This window comes from Rhinolophus sinicus, chromosome 9 (assembly GCF_057876585.1).
Source record: "Rhinolophus sinicus isolate RSI-liver-muscle chromosome 9, RSI-T2T, whole genome shotgun sequence".
Taxonomy (NCBI): Eukaryota; Metazoa; Chordata; class Mammalia; order Chiroptera; family Rhinolophidae; genus Rhinolophus; species Rhinolophus sinicus.
Genome location: NC_142509.1, coordinates 10,948,932 through 10,967,450, shown reverse-complemented (window position 1 = coordinate 10,967,450; position 18,519 = coordinate 10,948,932). Strand labels below are relative to the sequence as shown.

At 38.8% G+C, this 18,519-nt stretch overlaps 1 protein-coding gene and 1 pseudogene across 2 annotated transcripts in view; one reads left to right on the top strand and one right to left on the bottom strand.

The window, feature by feature from the left end:
- Positions 1–618: 618 nt before the first annotated feature.
- The window catches only part of TMEM45B (transmembrane protein 45B), a 35,654-nt gene continuing 17,753 nt past the window's right edge, over positions 619–18,519 (top strand). The window contains exon 1 of one of the 2 annotated variants that reach the window (XM_074321877.2): positions 619–731. Coding sequence is in view for 1 of the 2 variants with exons in the window: in XM_074321876.2 (XP_074177977.2) it covers positions 1,826–1,872 (47 nt within the window). In the remaining variant the exon portion in view is untranslated. Of the gene's footprint in view, positions 732–1,777; positions 1,873–18,519 lie in introns of those variants that run through there. The other variant, XM_074321876.2, reaches the window with a different exon arrangement.
- LOC109435851 (large ribosomal subunit protein uL23 pseudogene) lies at positions 7,762–8,450 on the bottom strand (annotated as a pseudogene).

The window sequence follows — 18,519 nt, the reverse complement described above, 5'->3', positions numbered from 1 at the left end:
TTATGAGCAGCAGACAGAGTGGGCAACTATTCAACTAGTCCAGCCCTTAGCTTACAGATGAGAGCATTGAGATCACATGACGCTACGAAGAAAATGATGCATTCCTTAGTAGGAAGCAGCTCCTTCAAGGCAAGGACTTTGTCTCTTTTTTGCAGCTCTAACTCCCGCACCTAGAACTGTGCCTACCTAGCATGTGGCAGATTTGTTGAAGGAAGGAAGGAAGGAAGGAAGGAAGGAAGGAAGGAAGGAAGGAAGGAAGGAAGGAAGGAAGGAAGGAAGGAAGGAAGGAAGGAAGGAAGGAAGGAAGGAAGGAAGGAAGGAAGGAAGGAAGGAAGGAAGGAACTCGTGACACCAAGCTTAAATTACAAAACTGGATTCTGATCCAGGATATGACACAGTCTTCCTCACGACAGCCTCTGCTCTGAGTCCTCGCTCTGTAATTGCTTTGCCTCATAGGTCACAGTTGGTCGCAGTCCCTGGCTGCCCAGGAATGGGCCCCTGTTGGAGCACACACCTTAGGGAGTGTCTGGGAGTCAGGGGTGTGGAGGAAAGCGAGGGCTTTGAGAAGGGAGGCCCAGCACGCGATCAGCGGCGGGGAGGGGCGGGCAGGGGCGGGGAGTGCGGGCTGGTGGCTCGGCCCGGCCGGGCAGGCGGGGCGCTCGCACCTGCTCTGTGGCGGCCGCACTGCGAGGACAAGAAGCCAGCGGACTGCTCCGGGCAGCTCAGCGTAGGTGAGACGGCCGCTGTGGGCAGGGGGCTCGGACGCGGACTGGGTTCCGACGGGAAGGGGGCTCGGACCCGGCAGGGGGCTTAGACAGGGCAGAGGCGGGAGGAGCTGGAAGGCTCTAGGTTGGGGACGCCCCCGCCGCGCCCGCGCCCCTCTGTCTGATCGCCGGCGACCCTAGAATGAATTTGCTGCATCCTTGGCGTGCTGGGTCGCCCGTGTTGCCGGGTGAGAGGAGCTTCGAAGTGTGAAGCCCCTGCCTTCTATTCCACCCCGAGGATTCAGGGACACCGGGTGGTGATGGCTCGTGTGTGGCCGAGACCCAGAGCTGCTTTCAGTGGGCTGCATGTGGCTGTGGGCACTTACTTCTACTGTCCCTCCTCGTTAGCCCCTATCCACAGATACACCAACCAGATCCTGTCCTTAGGCCAGGGAGCCTGGAATCTAATAATAAGAGGCGATTGATTAAGTCCTCCAAGCCATTATTCCTCTTCTGCTAGCAGGCCAGTGGGTAGAAACGGGATGGCAGGAGCAGGGGTGAGATTAGCAGTGGTTAGAGAGGTTCACGTGGGACCTAAAAATAGGTTTAGGTGACCCTGTCTGGGTCCAGAGCATGTATGACCTAGCCCTAGATGTCAGAAAGATTTGTGTTTCAGCAAAGGAAACCTATGGTTTTACGAAATAGATCATTTTAAAATTTAGGCAGGCACCTTCTCTAAAAGTCACAGAAATGGCCATTTCCTTCACATTCTCTTCTGCCATGTCCCTCAGTGTCTGCCATTGTTCCCTTCATCCCTGGTCACTTGTCCCACCCACTGCTACTTCTGGCTCATGAAATGGCTTAAGAATTTTACCTGTATTTTTACATTCACTTTAGTAGGTGGTATGGCTTAGTGTCATAAGAAACATGTACTGTTTTTAACCAGATGTGCAACACTGTAGAGGAGAGTCATGATACACTGTGAGATATGGGGCCCGTCCTGTTGCAGACTGAGTTCTTCATGACTGAGCATTTGTTGGCTTAATAATAATGTTGTTGCCCTCTGTTCCTAGAGTTTCTAGAACAGATGTGGAACCGATATGAAGGCTTTACTGATATGAATGTGGTCCCTTGGTTTCAGAAGGGGAGAGTGCCAGACACAAGCAGAGTGAGACGTGATTTCTGATTGTGTGCTATTTGTTCCCGTGTTTTGGGAGCCAAACATGCGATTTCCTTTTTAAAGAGTTTAATTTCTTCTCACTTCTTTCATGGGAGGTAGAAACAGTACCACTGCTTCCTTGTCTCATACTTTGTGTTTTCCCTTATATTCTGTGAGTTCCTCCCTCACCATCTGGCGGAGGTTGGTTGTGATGGTGTCCATGAAGCTACTGAATCTCATGTTTGGCACCAGGTATTCTATTTGGTATCTTCCCCAATTTGTCCTTGGTTATGTCTCTTGCCTAATCTTAGCAAACAGCCCTTTGCGATAATCAGGATTTTGCAAGGGCTGGGGGAGAAAGGGGATAAAGAGAAAGAAAGACTTCTGTTTTCTTATCTCCCCACCACATTCAAATGAACATCGGCTGCCATGTTTAACTGGTCAAAGTACAGGTGTTACCTATGTTGGCTATAATCAAAGGATTATCTCTTCCTCATTCGCATCTGCTGGGTGAAATGGATAAGGGAGGTTTTACTATATATAGAGCAACTCCCATAGCCAAAGTTCCTCTTATTGCAAAACTTTTTATAGTTGTGGGTACAATAACTAAAGTCACCACTGTGTCATCAACTAATGACCGCATATGGAGACAGAGTTCATATCTATACTTATCTCTATAGAAAGGTCATAAAACAAAAACTAGATTATTCACAATACTATACAATACTGAATATGAACAATTAGAGGCCATAGGTAAGTGTTGTAATCCCCACACTTCACTTGAACTCAGCTTCCCTTTCAACCACCCACCCTCTCCCCCAAACCTTCACTGGGGCTAGAAAACAAACAGATGATTTGAATTTTAGCTGTTCTTGTTTCTCTTGTCTGTTCTCTTGTGTAAAAATAAAATGGGTCACAAATGAGAAGAAAACTCAAAAGATCTATCGTCCTTATGTGATGAAGAATTAAACTGAAGATATCAAACCCCACTCATGTATGTCTTTTGCAGGATTTTGATATTATAAGACATTGTCAGTATCTTGCTGATATCAAATCGTAAGGGGCCTTTACAATGGTGGTTTCCATAAGCAGCACTGTGAGGGAAGAGAAACGGCCTATTTCATAAATTAGGAGATTAAAACAGAGATACTGAGTATCTGGCCTGTGTTTACCCATACGTTCCGTGGAAGCCAGGACTCAAACCAGAACTTCTTCCGTAATACCACAGCTCTCTCAAGGGTGGTTTTGTTGGTTTGTTTGTTTAATTGGGGAGTGACAGGTGGTGATTTATTTATTTATTTAATATATTCTCTTAACATTTTTTTATTTAATATATTCTCTGAGTTGAACTCTTAGAATCAAAATTTAGAGACATTCTTGTTTGGTATATTTCATGACCATCTTTGTTCAATGTAATCACAAAAATATTTTAGAGCTGAGGATAGCCTTAAAGATTATCAAGCCCAATGTTCTTGTTTTCCAAAGAAGAAAAGTAGATTCCAAATATATGGCGATGGAAGGAGAACTGACTCTGGGTGATGAACACACAATGGGATTTATAGATGATGTAATACAGAATTGTACACCTGAAATCTATGTAATTTCACTAACAATTGTCACCCCAATAAATTTAATAAAATTAAATCCATAGCAGAAAAAAAAAAGAAAAGTAGATTCAGGAAAAATTAAGCAAGTACCCCACGTTGCTTCGCCAAATCTACTTTGCTGAAGAATTACAGCCAAAACCTAAGTCTTCCAATGTTGAGACTACTGCTCCTTCTGGCATGTGGTCCCCCTGAGGATTTCCTAGCTACATAAGTCAAGTAGTTTAGTTTGATTGACTCTATTGCTTTGGGGTCTGTGACAGCAAACCATAGTCTCCCTGAAATCTGGACTCAAATATCCGTAGATTCTTCTACACTAACTGTATTCCACGTTCCATGAAGAAAAGAGCCTTATTTGTCTGACCCATTGTTTTTGTTATTCCTAGCACAGTGCCCATAGCACAGAACACAATGAAATATGTTCCTATCTATCAAATAAACATTTGAACAAGTATGAGATGTCGCTAGGACTTTATTCAGCGACAGTAATAGAAAACTCTACTCCAGTGACTTAATAAGTAAGGAGTTTGTTTTTCTCAAATAACTAGATGTCTGGAGGTGAGAAGCCCAGGCCTGGAAAGGCTCTGTCTTCCTACACCACCATCCTTAGCATGCAGCTTTTGTCCTCACTGAAAGAAAGACAGGTGCCTCTTCCGTGCTTATCAAAGGGCAGAAGGCGTGTACCAGCTGTGTCTGTCTTTTTTTTTAATAATAATATCTTTCCTGAAAGCCCTACCCAGTCGACTTCTTATATCTCATTCAAGAACTATGTTACTGAGCCACTCCTAACTGAGGGAGCCTGAGAAAATTTAATGTTTTAGTTGGACATGTTGCCAATACAACAAAATAGGGATTCTGATAATAAGGAAGAAGGGGAGAATGGATATCCATTAGGTAGACAACCAGCAGAGTCTGCCCTAGTATGTTTCATGAGTCGTTGACTCTTTGTCTTTGCATAGGTTATTTGTTTGTTTACTTAGTTAGTTAGTTCTTTGATTTACTAAAAAGCAATAGATAATGCAGTAGGTCTAGGAGAACTTTTTAAAAATGATAGATTCCGAAGCTCTCCCCAAGAAATGCTGATTATTTAGGTCTGGGATGGGTCTATAAATCTGAATAATAAACTGGCACTCCAGGTAATTGAAATGCAGGTGGTTGCAGGACTACAAGTTGTAAAACACTGTATAGTTTAGCAGAGGCACCTTCATTTTATTTCCAACAGCTTTTTGTATCACTACTCTTGAGCATATTACTTTCTTTTTTAATTTTCCATTTTGGTCAACATCATAAATGCATAGTCTTAAAAGTCATAAGTTCTAAAGTCTTTTTGGAGTCTGTACTGAGCTGCCCCTTGGAGGCAACTACTTTCAATGCTTTGGGCTATGCTTTTTTATTTTTTTTTCAGTCTTTATCTCCATATTTCCAAATAACATGCTACTGGCTACTTCTTTTTCTTTTTCCAGTTCTAGAAAATATCTATGCACTTCCTACCTTGGAGAACGAGGATTTATCTCCCTTATAACCCCATTATTATATCTCACATTCACTTCCCTTTCTGCAAAGTTCTAATATAGTTCTACCCTGATTTTTTTTGATATAGCAATGTGTAGTGTTTACATTTTTATGACTATACAAATATGACTCACAACTGAGCCTTGTAATAAGCCATCATTTTTATACTTCCTTTCTTGTACCTTTTTCCATCCCCTGGAGTCAGTAATTGCTTCATCCTCTTCAACTGCTTAGTTTTTTGAGTAGTCATTATTAATTCTTGCTCAAACTTTGACAGGATGGTAAAATTCCTCTCAAGAGAGTTAAACATCAAGTAAAAAGCCAGTTTGATTTTTTTCTTCCTTGGAAATACCCCTGCTTACCTTTTCTACCCCCCTTTCTCTGGGACTGGTTATTCTTTCAGCCCCTTGTGATCCTGGGAGCTCCCTCACTACCACCCTGGGAATTGTACTGAATTTCTACTTCTTGGATTCCATGCCTTCCCATTCCTTCTCAGCATACTCGTAAGCTTCCTTAGAAAGAACGCAAGAAAGCAGAGGCAGTTTATCCTGGAGCTGATGAAGCTCATGGGCCTGTGAGGGCTGCAAACTGCTGCAAGTTGTCAGGTGGAGAGGAAAAGCCAGCTTGCCACCAAGAAGCATTTTGGGTAAATTTTCTAAAGAGATTTTAAAAGAAAAAGCCCTGAACCACCATGGTCCAAATTTGTTGTGATTTCTTTTCTCAATATAAATAAATATTCACAGTCACACCCAATTTTGTATTTGTAATTTCATTTTTTTTTCTTAAAGAGGGCTCCCAAAATTATATAAAATCCAGGCGCCACAAGACCTGATTGCTTTTTGCGACCTTGTGCATTTAAGATGTCTCTTTTCTTCCTTCATACTTGATTGATGGTTTGGCTAGGTAGAGGATAATAACTGGAAATAATTTCCTCTCAGAATTTTGAAAGTATTGCACCATTTTCTTCCACCTTCTTAGAGTTCTGTTGAGGAGCTGATGCCATTCTGATTTGTGATCCCTGGGATTTTGTTTTAATCTCTGGAAGATTGTAGGGTTTTCTTTTCTTCATTTCTCATGATCTGATGTATCATAATGTTGTTAGTTGATGATGGCTTGGGTTTTTTTGTTTGTTTTTTCAGTCATTGTTCTTGGTACTTTAAAGGTCTTTTCAATCTAAAAATCATATTCTTCAGTTCTAAGTGGTTTTCTTCTGTTATTTAATATCCTCTGTTCTTTTTGAAATTTTTGTTAATTATTTAGATGTTGGATCTCTTAGATCCATCCTCTAATTTTCTTATCTTTCCTATTTTTAAAAATATGTCTTGTCTTTTAGTTCTAATAAATCTTCCAACACTTCTATTAAATTTTTACATTTCTACCATCATATGTTTAATTCCCAAGGGCTTTTATTTGGGCAGAGGGTGCTTCCAAATGTTTTTTTTAATAGCATCCTATTCTTATTTCATGGATGCAATATCTTCTTATATCTCTTTGAGAATATTAACTCTGTATTTTTCCTACATTTTAAAAGCTGAATGTCTGTTTATTTTCAAAATCTCTTTTTCTGTTGTTTTTGGTTCTACCCTTTCATGTTTGGAGCTTTATTCAAATGTCCATGTTTAAGAATGATGTACTAAAATGCAGTCTGGGTGTGTGGCTTGCAGAGTGGCAAACGTCACTGCAGAATGATTAGCAGAGCAGGCTTTTTGGTGGCTTATCTTTATGTCTCTGCAGCTTTCTAGTATAATCGGTTTCTCATTAGAAAGACAGTATCTCTAGCCATTTATTCCTGTTTGAGAAAACTAATAACTTATAACTTAGTTATCAGTTTAACTTAATAACTTAGCCACTAATAATTTAGATTGATTTATTATATAATTTGTTTAATAGTAGAGGTTCTTGTTTTGAGGTAGGTAAGTGGTAGTCTAGGATTCAAAATCAGAATTTTGATCTTGACTCTGCCCACTTAGAAGTACCTGGTGCTTCTGTGTGGTTCTGTGCCCCTCTGTGCCCCTTCTTCTATCAGCAGCACAGAGACCATCAGAAGGGTTCCATGGAGACTGAGTTCTTTTCTATTAAAAAATAAAAAGAGAGACCCTAGGGTAATGAAAGTCCTATGAACACATGTACAATGAATTGTTTTGGAGTAACCATTTTCAAAACATTCATTACCCACCTATAAAAAAATATTTATTAATCCAGAATAAATTAGGGCCTTTGTAGAATCTCCATATCATGCCAGTATTTGTCTTAACAGGTCATTTAGGAGAAGACTTAATTAAGATGGAAAAGAATAATTCGCCTTGTGTTTTTCTTTAAGTGGCTATATTGGGAAAATATTTTCCTAATACCTCTAGAGAATGTCTTGTTTATAGAATTTGGGAGAAAATTTCTGCCCTTGAAGGTCACTCTCCAAATCCGTACCGTTTTTCCGTTGTGCAGCCTGACATGTGATAATCAAAACTTGGGGCAGATTCATCACTCTTTTTTCTGGGAAAGTTTTAGATCACCAGGTAATATTGTTACAGGAATGATTCCTATTTTAGCTTTCAAAGACCTCTTAATCAGAAAGCTTAGGCATTAGATACTGGATTTTCTACTGTTGGCTTTTTCTTAACTCAGAACCTTCAAGGAAGTCTCCTTGCAAGCTCCTTGAAGGCTGGGGTCCAGTCTTGTTATCTCTGTTCCTCCATCACCTGTAACAATGCCTGATATAATAGACACCCGGATAGATATTGCTTGAATTAAATTGATTTCATTGTTTATTTTTTGTTTTGTTTTTTTACAGTGAAAAAATTTTATATTTAGAATTTAGCCAGTTGGACTCAGTTTAGATGATCCCAATTTTGTTGCCAACATCCAAAGCATCATAGTTAGGGCGCAGTCAAACATATGCCTTCTTCTCTCCATCAGGCCTGATCAGGGTGTTGATCTTGGCCACGTCAATGTCATAGAGCTTCTTCACAACATGTTTGACCTGGTGCTTGTGCACCTTTGACATCCACAATGTACACAAGTATATTTGTTGTCTTCTGTCTTCTTCATGGCTGACTTGGTAGTTAGGGGAACTTGATGATGGCATAGTTGTCAAGTTTGTTTCTCCTGGGGACTCTCTTCCAAGGGTATTTGGGCTGCCGTTGGGGCCACAGTGTCTTGGACCTTCGGAAGGTGGGTGACATGCAGATCTTTTTGTGGCTGTGGACACCTTTCAGCACTGCTTTCTTTGCCTTCAAAGCCTTTGCTTTGGCTTCAGCTTTGCGAGGGGCAGGGGCTTCCTTCTTTGCTTTCAGTGCCATCTTTGTGAAAAACTCATTGTCCATTTTTAAACAGCCCTTCCTCCTTGTTCCCTTGCTGTTTCCTCTATTTCTTCTGCATCTTTTTCTGTCACTTCCTCTTAGATGATGCTACCTCATTCTCAAAGTTGATTTGTGGAACAGCTGGAAGAAAACAGACTGGGAAGTCTCAAACTACGAGGACTCTGGGGTGAACACTCCCCATATCATTTTACTAAAGATGTAATACACCTAGTTCCATCTTTAACCACAGCTCTATTTGGAGTCTTTTCTTTCCTTGTATTCCATGCCGCATCTGTACCATCCTTCACTTCCTTTCACTCTCTTTCATCAGGCCCCCACTTTGATCCAAGCCTTCTCTTTGTTCTGTTCTAACAGTGTTTCTCCGCCTCCTCTCCCCTACCTTTATCTACCACCTGGAATATTTTGGAAAAGCACAGTGATGTACTAATTTCAAAAGACCTGCCTGCCTATCCGGCAGACACCTTTGCCCACGTAACCCAGGCCCAAGCTGAAAAATCCCTCTCTTCTGGCTGTTTCTGAGATCATTTCTATGCTTTGGTCTCACTGGGTCTCACTTGTTTATTTTTACAAGGAAGGCTCTAGACAAGCATTAAACTGCATTGTAAAACAACGATCTGTCTTTTAATGTTTCTCAAACGCTACCACTCACCATAGAATGTGTGCTCCCACAACATGGAGGCTTGGCTGAGAATAACCTGGCATAAGCTGAAGTCTCTCTTAATGCTTAAAAATTTATGCTACTGCAAAATACATCTCTGTTTCAACACGGAAATCATTTTTCCCGAAATCTTTAGGTGAAATTGGTATTTCAGGATGATGTACCATGTTGGTCCTGTGATTTCAGATACTCCTTACTTACCCATACACCAGTCTAAGAGGCACAGTATTAGATGACCTTTTAAGGACTCTGAAAAGTATATGAAAAAGTAATGGTACCAGTAACTTTACTAATGACTGGATTTAGGAGACAGTTTCCTCATGATTCAGGCTAAGTTACATCAGGTCAGTTCAGATCAAGAACTATTATTTTATGTCAAACTTTGTACTAAGCATAGAGGTCTCTGCAGATAAGGTCTCTTGAGGAGCCGATAGTCTAGTGAGTAAGACATGTAAATGTGTAATTTAAATATAACAAGGTAAGTGATAAGAATCAAGATGTGGTATGATAGAAGATACTATGGTAGCACAGGGGTGGGGCATGTAGCCCAACCTGGAGGTTCACAAATGACTTTCGAGAGGAAATAGGGCCCACCTATTGAAAACTGAGTAAAAGTAAGTCAGGTAAAGAAAAATGAAAAGGACACACAAGGTGGAGAGAATAGCATGAGCAAAGTGTACATTACAAGGTTTGTGGTGGGGAAAACGGAAGATGAGCCTGGAGAGAGAGGCAAAGAACCAAGACCTGAGTACAGTAGACAACTTTAGCGATGGTTTTGCTTTCCCTGGTTTCAGTTACCCGCAGTCAACTGCACTCTGAAAATATGAAATAGAAAATTCCAGAAATAAACAACTTATACATTTTTAATTGTGTGCCATTCTAAGTAGTGTGATGAAATCTTGTGCTATCCCTCTCCTTCCCACTCAGGACATAAACCATCCCTTTGTCCGGCTGTCTCCATGCTGTATAGGCTCCCTCCCTGCCTTTTAGTCACTTAGGGGCCATCTCAGTAACCAGATCGACTGTCATGATACTGTCGTGTTTGTATCCAAGTCACCCTTATTTTACTTAATCATGGTCCCAAAGCACAAGAGTGGTGATGCTGGCAATTTAGATACACCAAAGAGAAGCCACAAAGTGCTTCCTTTAAGTGAAAAAGTAAGTACAGAACAATACTCTATTTTGAGAGAGAAACCACATTCACATTATTTTTATGACAGTATATTATTATAATTATTCCATTTTATTATTATTATTGTTTATCTCTTACTGTGCCGAATTTATAAATTAAACTTTATCAAAGGGTAGGAAAAAACATAGTATATATAGGATTTGTACAATCCATGGTTACAGGCATCCACTGGGAGTCTTGGAATGTATTCTCCACAGATAAGAGGGACTACTGTATATGCAATGCAAAGGGGTGTGGACTACATCTGTGTGGTGATTAGTCAATGAAATATTTTAGATTCTATAGTGGGGTTGTCAGATTTACATTGTTGGTAGACTCTGGCTGCAGAGTGGAAGGATTTATGGGCAGCAGGATGAGAAGCATTGGAGTAGTCCAGGCAAAAGACCATAAGAGCCAAATGGAAATAATTGTTTTGGGAAATAATTGTTTTAGGAATAATTGTTTTAGGAATAGAGAGGAAAGAAAGAACACCAGCAAATTTGGGGAAGTAAAATACGCAGTTTTTAGTCTCTTGGGGAACTGGGACACTGAAGGGCAGAGTGAGGAATGAAGAGGAGTGAATCTAGGATGAACGCCAGGATTCTGGCTTTAAGAGGGACTGGATGTTAAGCTGTTACCCAGTTCAGGATACAGAAGAGAAGCTGATGTGATGGGGAAAGAAGATGGTGAATTCAGTTTGGAACATGTCGACGTTAAGATGTCTAAGAAACATCTAAGTGTTTACATATGTGCGTGTCAGTCGATTCAGCAGGTTGTTAGATATATGAATCTGAAACTTAGGGAAGAGGTCAGGGCTAGCAATAAAGTCATGGTAGTCATTAACATGCAACTGGTAATGGAATAATGGATGTGTATGTATTCTTGCAAGAAGAAGATATATAAAAGAAGAGTGGGCCAAAGTCTGCTAGTGTCTAAGAGACAGACAAAAGAAGAGGACCCCTTAAAGGAGAGGAAGAAGATATGAAGATGAAGAGTGCCAAGAGAGAATAGTATTATGAAAGCCAAAAGGAGTTAGTAATTTCAAAGACAAGTGACTAGTTGACACTGTCAACTACAGAGTAGCATCGAGAACAGAAGAGAGGTCTATTAAGATAATATTTTAAAGGTTTCCGTTGGATAAAACAATATGGAGAGAATTTGGTGACATCTACGAATATCATTTCAGTGGGGTGGTGAAGAGGGAAGACTAAATGAAGAGAGAAATTATCTTTCCAGGTCTTCAAAATACTTAACTGATTTTGACAATGTTTGCTTGCATTACACAAAACCACCCAAATTCCTTTCTATCCAAAGAAAACTTCATTTAAATGGTAATTGAGTTCAATAATTCATGACTTTTCAAATAACTTTTAATATTAAAAATTGGTTTTAATTATCTATAAATAAAGCTATTATCAAAGGTGTTTGTTTATAGGCTATTGACTAAAGAAGAAGGCAAGGAAAAGATCCACATAATTTGACTAAAGATACAAAGTTTAAAAATTTGCAAAACTATCTTTTTTGGGGATAACTTATGTACTAAATGTATGTAGTACATAGTAAAACAAAAGAAACTGAATGCTAAACACACAATTCAGAATGATGGCTAGCTCTCATAGGTAAGTATGGCAGAAACCATCATAGAAGGGTCAACAGACAGCTCCAAGGATGTTCTATTTCTTAAGCTGCGTCCCATTTGGGACACAGTTGTTAAATTATTCTTTATATATTTTATGCACGTTAGATATATTATTTTATGTTTCAAATAGTAAATAGGAAGAGAGATAAATGGTGGTTCTTAGGAGATCCAGGATCAAAGCAGATTTTTTGTTTCTTTCCTTTTTCTTTTGTTACTTTGTGTGAGAAAGTCTTGGGCCTGGGTATAGTTGAAGGGAAAAGGCAATAAAGGGTGAGACAAATTCTTGGTTAATAGACCTAGGGGCCAGAAGGCACAGAGGAGGATGTAATCAAAAACATAGGTGAAGGACTGGCCTTTAAGAGGAGGGGTGAATCTGAAGAGACATATGGGTGTGAAAATGTATGAATTTGTAGGTGAAGAAGAGGAAATTGAGGTGATTGTCTTATAGATTCAATTATGTTAATGGATGAGAGGAAAGGTTTACCCTGGGTTGAGTCAACTCAGGTTTGAGGGAAACAATGAATTGTCAAAAACTAGTCTATGGGAAGTGGAAGGAAGAGCTTGCACATGACCAGGACTGTTGAGTGAACTGGAAGGCCCAACATCCATCTTATTCACTGGTGTAAGTGCTGAACAAGTTCACTTGATAGTAGAGAAAGAAAGGAAAATATAATTAAACGTTTTCCCTTGTTGCTTCAAAAAGAAGCCAACTTTTCAAGTTCAGAGATGCCCCTTTTACGCTAATGTACAAGTATGCTGAAGTGGCAAATAGTAACCGCTTCTTTGTTGGTGATAGTCTTCCCTCAGCATGACTAAACTTGCTCTACTTCCTTTTCTTTTCATTTCATTTCATTTTTGTAATGGGTTAGGAGCAAAGAAAGAAAGGGATTTTAGAACTAGGATGTGCCATGGAGATGATTACCTCTTCCAAACTACCCATTTAACAAACAAAGAAATTATGATCCTAAGAAGTTGCACATCTTGCTCCAGATCACACAGTGAGTTCATAGCAAAACTTGGACTAGAACCCAGGTCTTCTGACTCAGAGGCCAGTGTTCTTTATTGGATCTTGAGAAATAACTGAATTTAGACAAGATTTATTCTTCAGTCTTTTATTCAGGATTCCAGCAAGACTGCCTAATTTTCATGACAGTTTGAAAGAGGCAATTAAGAAAGGCCCAGCTCAAATGCCAGGCCCTTCTATGAAGCCTTGTCAGTTCTCTGGTGAGAGTAACTCTATTTTATGTCCCCAGGAATTGCTATCAGTGTATCGCATGACATGCAATGTTTCACAAGTATACAGCGCCCTACTAGATTATAAACTCCTGAGTACAGGGATCATTTCTTATTTGTTTTATTATTTTTTCAACAATGAGCAGAGTCTTGCATTTAATAGGCTTATGTAGAAAGAAAAAAGAGAGAGAGAGCAGGAATGAAACCATCTTTTGCTTAGGAACCAAACTGAGCGAGGAGGTAAATGAGCTCTTGTTCATAAAATGGTAATTTTATTCGACAGCATCATAAATTCATGCCAGAACAAGGTTCAGACTGTTATTCTGGTCTTACTCTTTCTGATCATGTTGTTCCAAGGACCCGCCTACAGAGAAAAAAAGCAATAATAGTAGCTGTCAAATTTTGAAGAGAATGATGCACTCTAAGCTTACTTACACCCTCTCAGGCCACTGTAGGTCAAGGATACACCTTGCTGGAAATTCAGGACTAAGCCACAGTCACACCAGCCTGTGGGCAACTTCCCGCACTGTACCTTGTGCTGCCTCTGCATTCCATTACTAAGCAGCTCATAGGAGGGGTATTAATTGTGTTATTTGCAGAGTAGCACAAAGTTGAGTCAGACAGGGTTGGTTGTATTCCAAGGTAAACTCAGATCATCTGAGTGTGTCTGTTGGCAAGAACAGATTCAGAAAGTATAAAAGTCATGTTCTTCAGTAAAATAATATGCTATATTCTCCCCTTAACCTATGTCCCAACTGACCAAACATAGTAGGGAAGTAGGTTACGGGGAGAATATAGCCTTCTCCAGAATTAGGTAAAGGTTCAACAGTGATTCCCCTCCCTTGGGGTCAGCTACTAAAAGCAAAGGACAGAGCCTTAGAGTAATAAGTATACTTTTAAGAGAGAAGCCCAGGTTTCTCCTCTATTAATTGTAGGCCTAGATATATGAGCACCAGAGAAGAGAGGAAACTGACATTTATTAAACACTTATTCTACTTAGCTGTAGACATTTTCAGTTAACCCTCACAAGATTCATCTGAGGTAGGTGTTAATGTCCCTGTTTTAGAAGGAGGGGTACTGAAATTCAGAGAAGTTAGGAAACTTGTGCAGTCTTACCAGTAACAGTGACAACACCAGGACTGAATTAGGTTTCACACTCCATAGGCCATGTTCTTTCTGTTGTGTGACTATATTTCCTTTTAAAAGAAAGTTTAGGAACCCAGTTTCCTTCAGGGAAGTCTGGGATATATAATGCATCTGAACAAATATAAAACTTGACTTACGTCTTTTCTAACTCGACCTTCCTTGGGCCTTTTTGTGAGTTGGTTTATATCCCTTCCCAGAGACTCCTGAGCACATAGGACGACAATGTCTGGTTGATTTGATTTTTAAGTATCGTGCTTCCCCGAAAATAAGACCTAGCCGACAGTCAGCTCTAATGCGTCTTTTGGAACAAAAATTAATACAAAACCTGGTCTTATTTTACTATAAGACCGGGTATAATATAATATAATATAATATAATACCCAGTATAATATAATATAATATAATATAATATAATATAATATAATATAATATAATATAATACCCAGTATAATATAATATAATATAATACCCAGTATAATATAATATAATACCGGGTCTTATATTAATTTTTGCTCCAGAAGATGCATTAGAGCTGATTGTCCGGCTAGGTCTTATTTTCAGGGAAACACTGTATACTGTTTTATTCATTCCCAATCTAAGATGATTTCAAGGTTTAATGAATTCCAGCCACGGAAGAGAATGACATATGGTCTTGGTGAAAAGCTGGGAATGTCAGGACAAAGAGACTAGACAACATTACCTAGCTCAGCTCTGACCGTATGAATGACTGGCTACGACTCCGCTTAGCTCTTGCGTGTACTGTTTTCTGTCTGGAACTCCACCCATACTACCCATGCTTACTTGTTTTTCAAGGAAGCTTTGGTGACACTTCCCTCTAAAATGTTTCTCCTATTTCTCTGAAGATGAATCAGAGTCCTCCCTTTAGTGTCCTAACACTCTGTACACGCTATTAAAATATTTAATATATGTGTCATAATATTTGAATTCCTCTTTCTTCACCACAGTTTGACCTTATTATAGGCAAGACCCTTCTTTGAAGATTGATAAAATTCATTTTCAAGAATAGAAAGGAAGATAAGGGCACCAAGACAATTTAATGGGGGGAAGAAGAATCTTTTCAACAAATAACTGGAATAATTGGATTTGTGAAAGAATGAAGTTGGATCCCTACCTCACACCATATACAAAACTTAATTAAAATGGATTATAGACATGAATGTAACTGCTAAAATTGTAAAAATCTTAGAAGAAAACATAGGAGTGAATTTTAATGACCTTGAGTTAAGCAGTGGTTTCTTAGATACTACACCAAAAGCACAAACAACAAAAGAAAAAATAGGTAAGATAAGCTGGATTTCATAAAAATTAAAAGTTTCTGTGCTCCAAAGGACATGATCAAGCAGGTAAAAAGACAACCCACAGAAAGGGAGAAAATATTTTTTAAATCATATATCCGGTATGGGATTTGTACCAGTAATATATTTTTTTAAAATTATAACTCAACAATTAAAAGACAAATAACCCAATTAAAAATGGGTAATAGATTTGAATATGCATTTCTCCAAAGAAAATATACAAATGCCCAATAAGTACATAAAAATATATTCCACATCACTAATCACTAGGGAAGCAAAACAATACAATGAGATGCTCTTCACACCCACTAAAATGGCTAAAGTAAAGAAGATGGATATATGTTGGCAAGGATGTGGACAAATTGGAACCCTCATATATTACTGTAGGATTGCAAAATGGTGCAGTCAATTTGGAAAACAGTCTGGTAGTTCCTCAGAATGTTAAAATAGAGTTATCACATGACCAAGCAATTCCATTCTCAGGTAAATGCCCAAAAGAAATGAAAACATAGGTACACATAAAAATACGTACACAGATGTTCATAGCATCATTATTCACACCAACTCAAATGCCTACCTACAGATGAATGGACACACAAAATGTGACATATCCATACAATGGAACACTATGCAGCAATAAAAATGAATGAAGTACTGACACATGCTACAACGTGGGTGAACCTTGAAAACATTACACTAAGTGAAAAAGGCAGAGATAATAGGATTCTATCTAGGAATAGGAAATATCTAGAATAGGTAAACCCATGGAGACAGAAAAAAGATTAGCAATTGCCTGAGGCTGAGAGGTTGAAGGAGATGGGGAATGACTGCTAAAGGGTATGGGATTCTTTTTGAGTTGAGGAAAATGTTCTAAAAATAGATAGTGGCAATGGCTGCACAACTATGACTATACCAGAACCCAATGAATTGTACACTTTAAAGGAGTGAATTTAATGGTCTGTGAATTATATGTCAATAAGACTATTTTTTTAAAGAGTAATAGCAAAAATGCACTGACACTTCTAGAACCATTTGAGAATGATTTTCAGATTCATTAGGAAAAACTGTCCCGGGATAAAAAGTAGAAATACTTAGTAAAGTTGTTGAAACCTTCAAAGTATCTTTTTTGATACACCTGACTGTAGTCTTTTCTAGAAATTTAGTAATTAAATCTATAAAAGTGAATGGAAATACCAATTAATTGAGGAATAGGTAAATAAAACGTGGTGTTATGGCCTGAATTATATCATCTTTCCCCCAAAAATCATATGTTGAAGATGTAACCTCCAATACTTCAGAATGTGACTGTATTATTTGAAAATATGGTCTTTAAAGAGGCAATTAAGTTAAAATGAGGTCATTAGGGAGGGTTCTAATCCAATATGACTGGTGTCCTTATAAGGAGAGGTCACACAGAGAAGATGTTGTGAAGATACAAGGAGAAGATGGCCATCTTCAAGCCAAGGAGAGGGCCCTCAGAAGAAATCAACCCTGCTGACACCTTGATCTCGGACTTCTAGCCTCCAGAATTGTGAGAAAATAAATTTCTGTTTTTTAAGCCACCCAGTCTCGGGTGCTTTGTTACAGGAGCTCTAACAAACCAATAAACGTGGTGTATCCACACAATGAAATATTCAGCCATAATGAAAACATACTAAGAGAAAGAAGCCAGTCACAAATGACTACATATTGTATGATTCAATTTATATGAAATATCCAGAATAGGCAAACCTATAGAGATATAAAGTATATTAGTGTTTGCCTAGGGCTGTGAAGGGGTGGGAGGAGGTGTGGGGAAATGCAGAGTGGCTAACGGGTAAAAGGATTTCTTTTGTGGGTGATGAAAATGTCCTGAAGTTAACCATGGTGATGGTTGCACAACTCAGTGAATATACTCAAAACCACTGAATACTACACTTTAGGTAAATTGTATGGTACATGAATTGTATCATAATAAAGCTGTTATTTAAAAAAAAAAAAAAAAGACATGGGAAGCAAGGAAGAAAACTGTAAAGAAGTGGGCTTATACTCCACAAAGTTTTGAAGGGAGAACACTCTGAGAATGAATGGTGACATAAATAACAAAGAAAGGAAGGATCTCTGCTTCCTTCAAGAAAAAAAGAAGTATAGGAACCTGGCCTAGAATAGAGCAGGGTCTCACAGCCTCAGCGTTATCAAGAGTTGAGGCTGCAGAATTCTTTGCTGTAGGGGAATATCCTGTACATTGTAAGATGTTTAGCAGTACTCCTGGTCTCTACCCAATAAATGCCAGTAACACCACTGCCACCACCCCGACTTGTGATAACCAAAAATATCTCCAGACAAATAACTTCCTTTGCGAACTGCTGGACTAGAGAAATGAACCTAAAGGTTAACCTTGCATTGTAACAGACTAGTTGCCTGAATTTTAATTAGGCTATCTTTCAAGGCAGTGCAGTAGTGTGGAGGTAGAAGGAGTCGGGCACCATTTCCAAAGAGAAAATGTGTCTATCTGATATCAAGTAGAAAAAGAGGGAGTCAGTGCGGTTGCAGATAGAATTTGCCAAAATATTCTTTAGCACGTTTCTGGTACAATTTCTGCCATTCTTATGGTACCTAACTTTTCCTCTGTATTTAATAAAGCTTTTCAATACTTTTTCTTTTTTCAATAAAGCTTTTTCAATACTATTTCTTTTTAAAATAATTTTTTATTTTTCAATTGCAGTTGATATACAATATCATATTAATTTTAGGTGTATAGCATAGTGACTAGACATTTATATAACTTACAAAGTGATCACCCCAATAAGTCTAGTATCCATCTGACACCATATATAGGACTATATTCCCTATGTATACTTTACATCCCCATGAAAAGCTTTACAATACAAAAACAAAGACTACTACAAAAGCCTGAGTGTTCCACCTATAACATGTTGACCTAGTATATATCTGTTCAATTCAGAACATACTAGGTTATGCTGAATAAATGAGCCAACAAAGCTTATTGGCTCATTACAACTGTTAATTTCTTTCATGACTCGTATTCATCATAGCTTGTTTGGGGCTCTGTTCCATGTC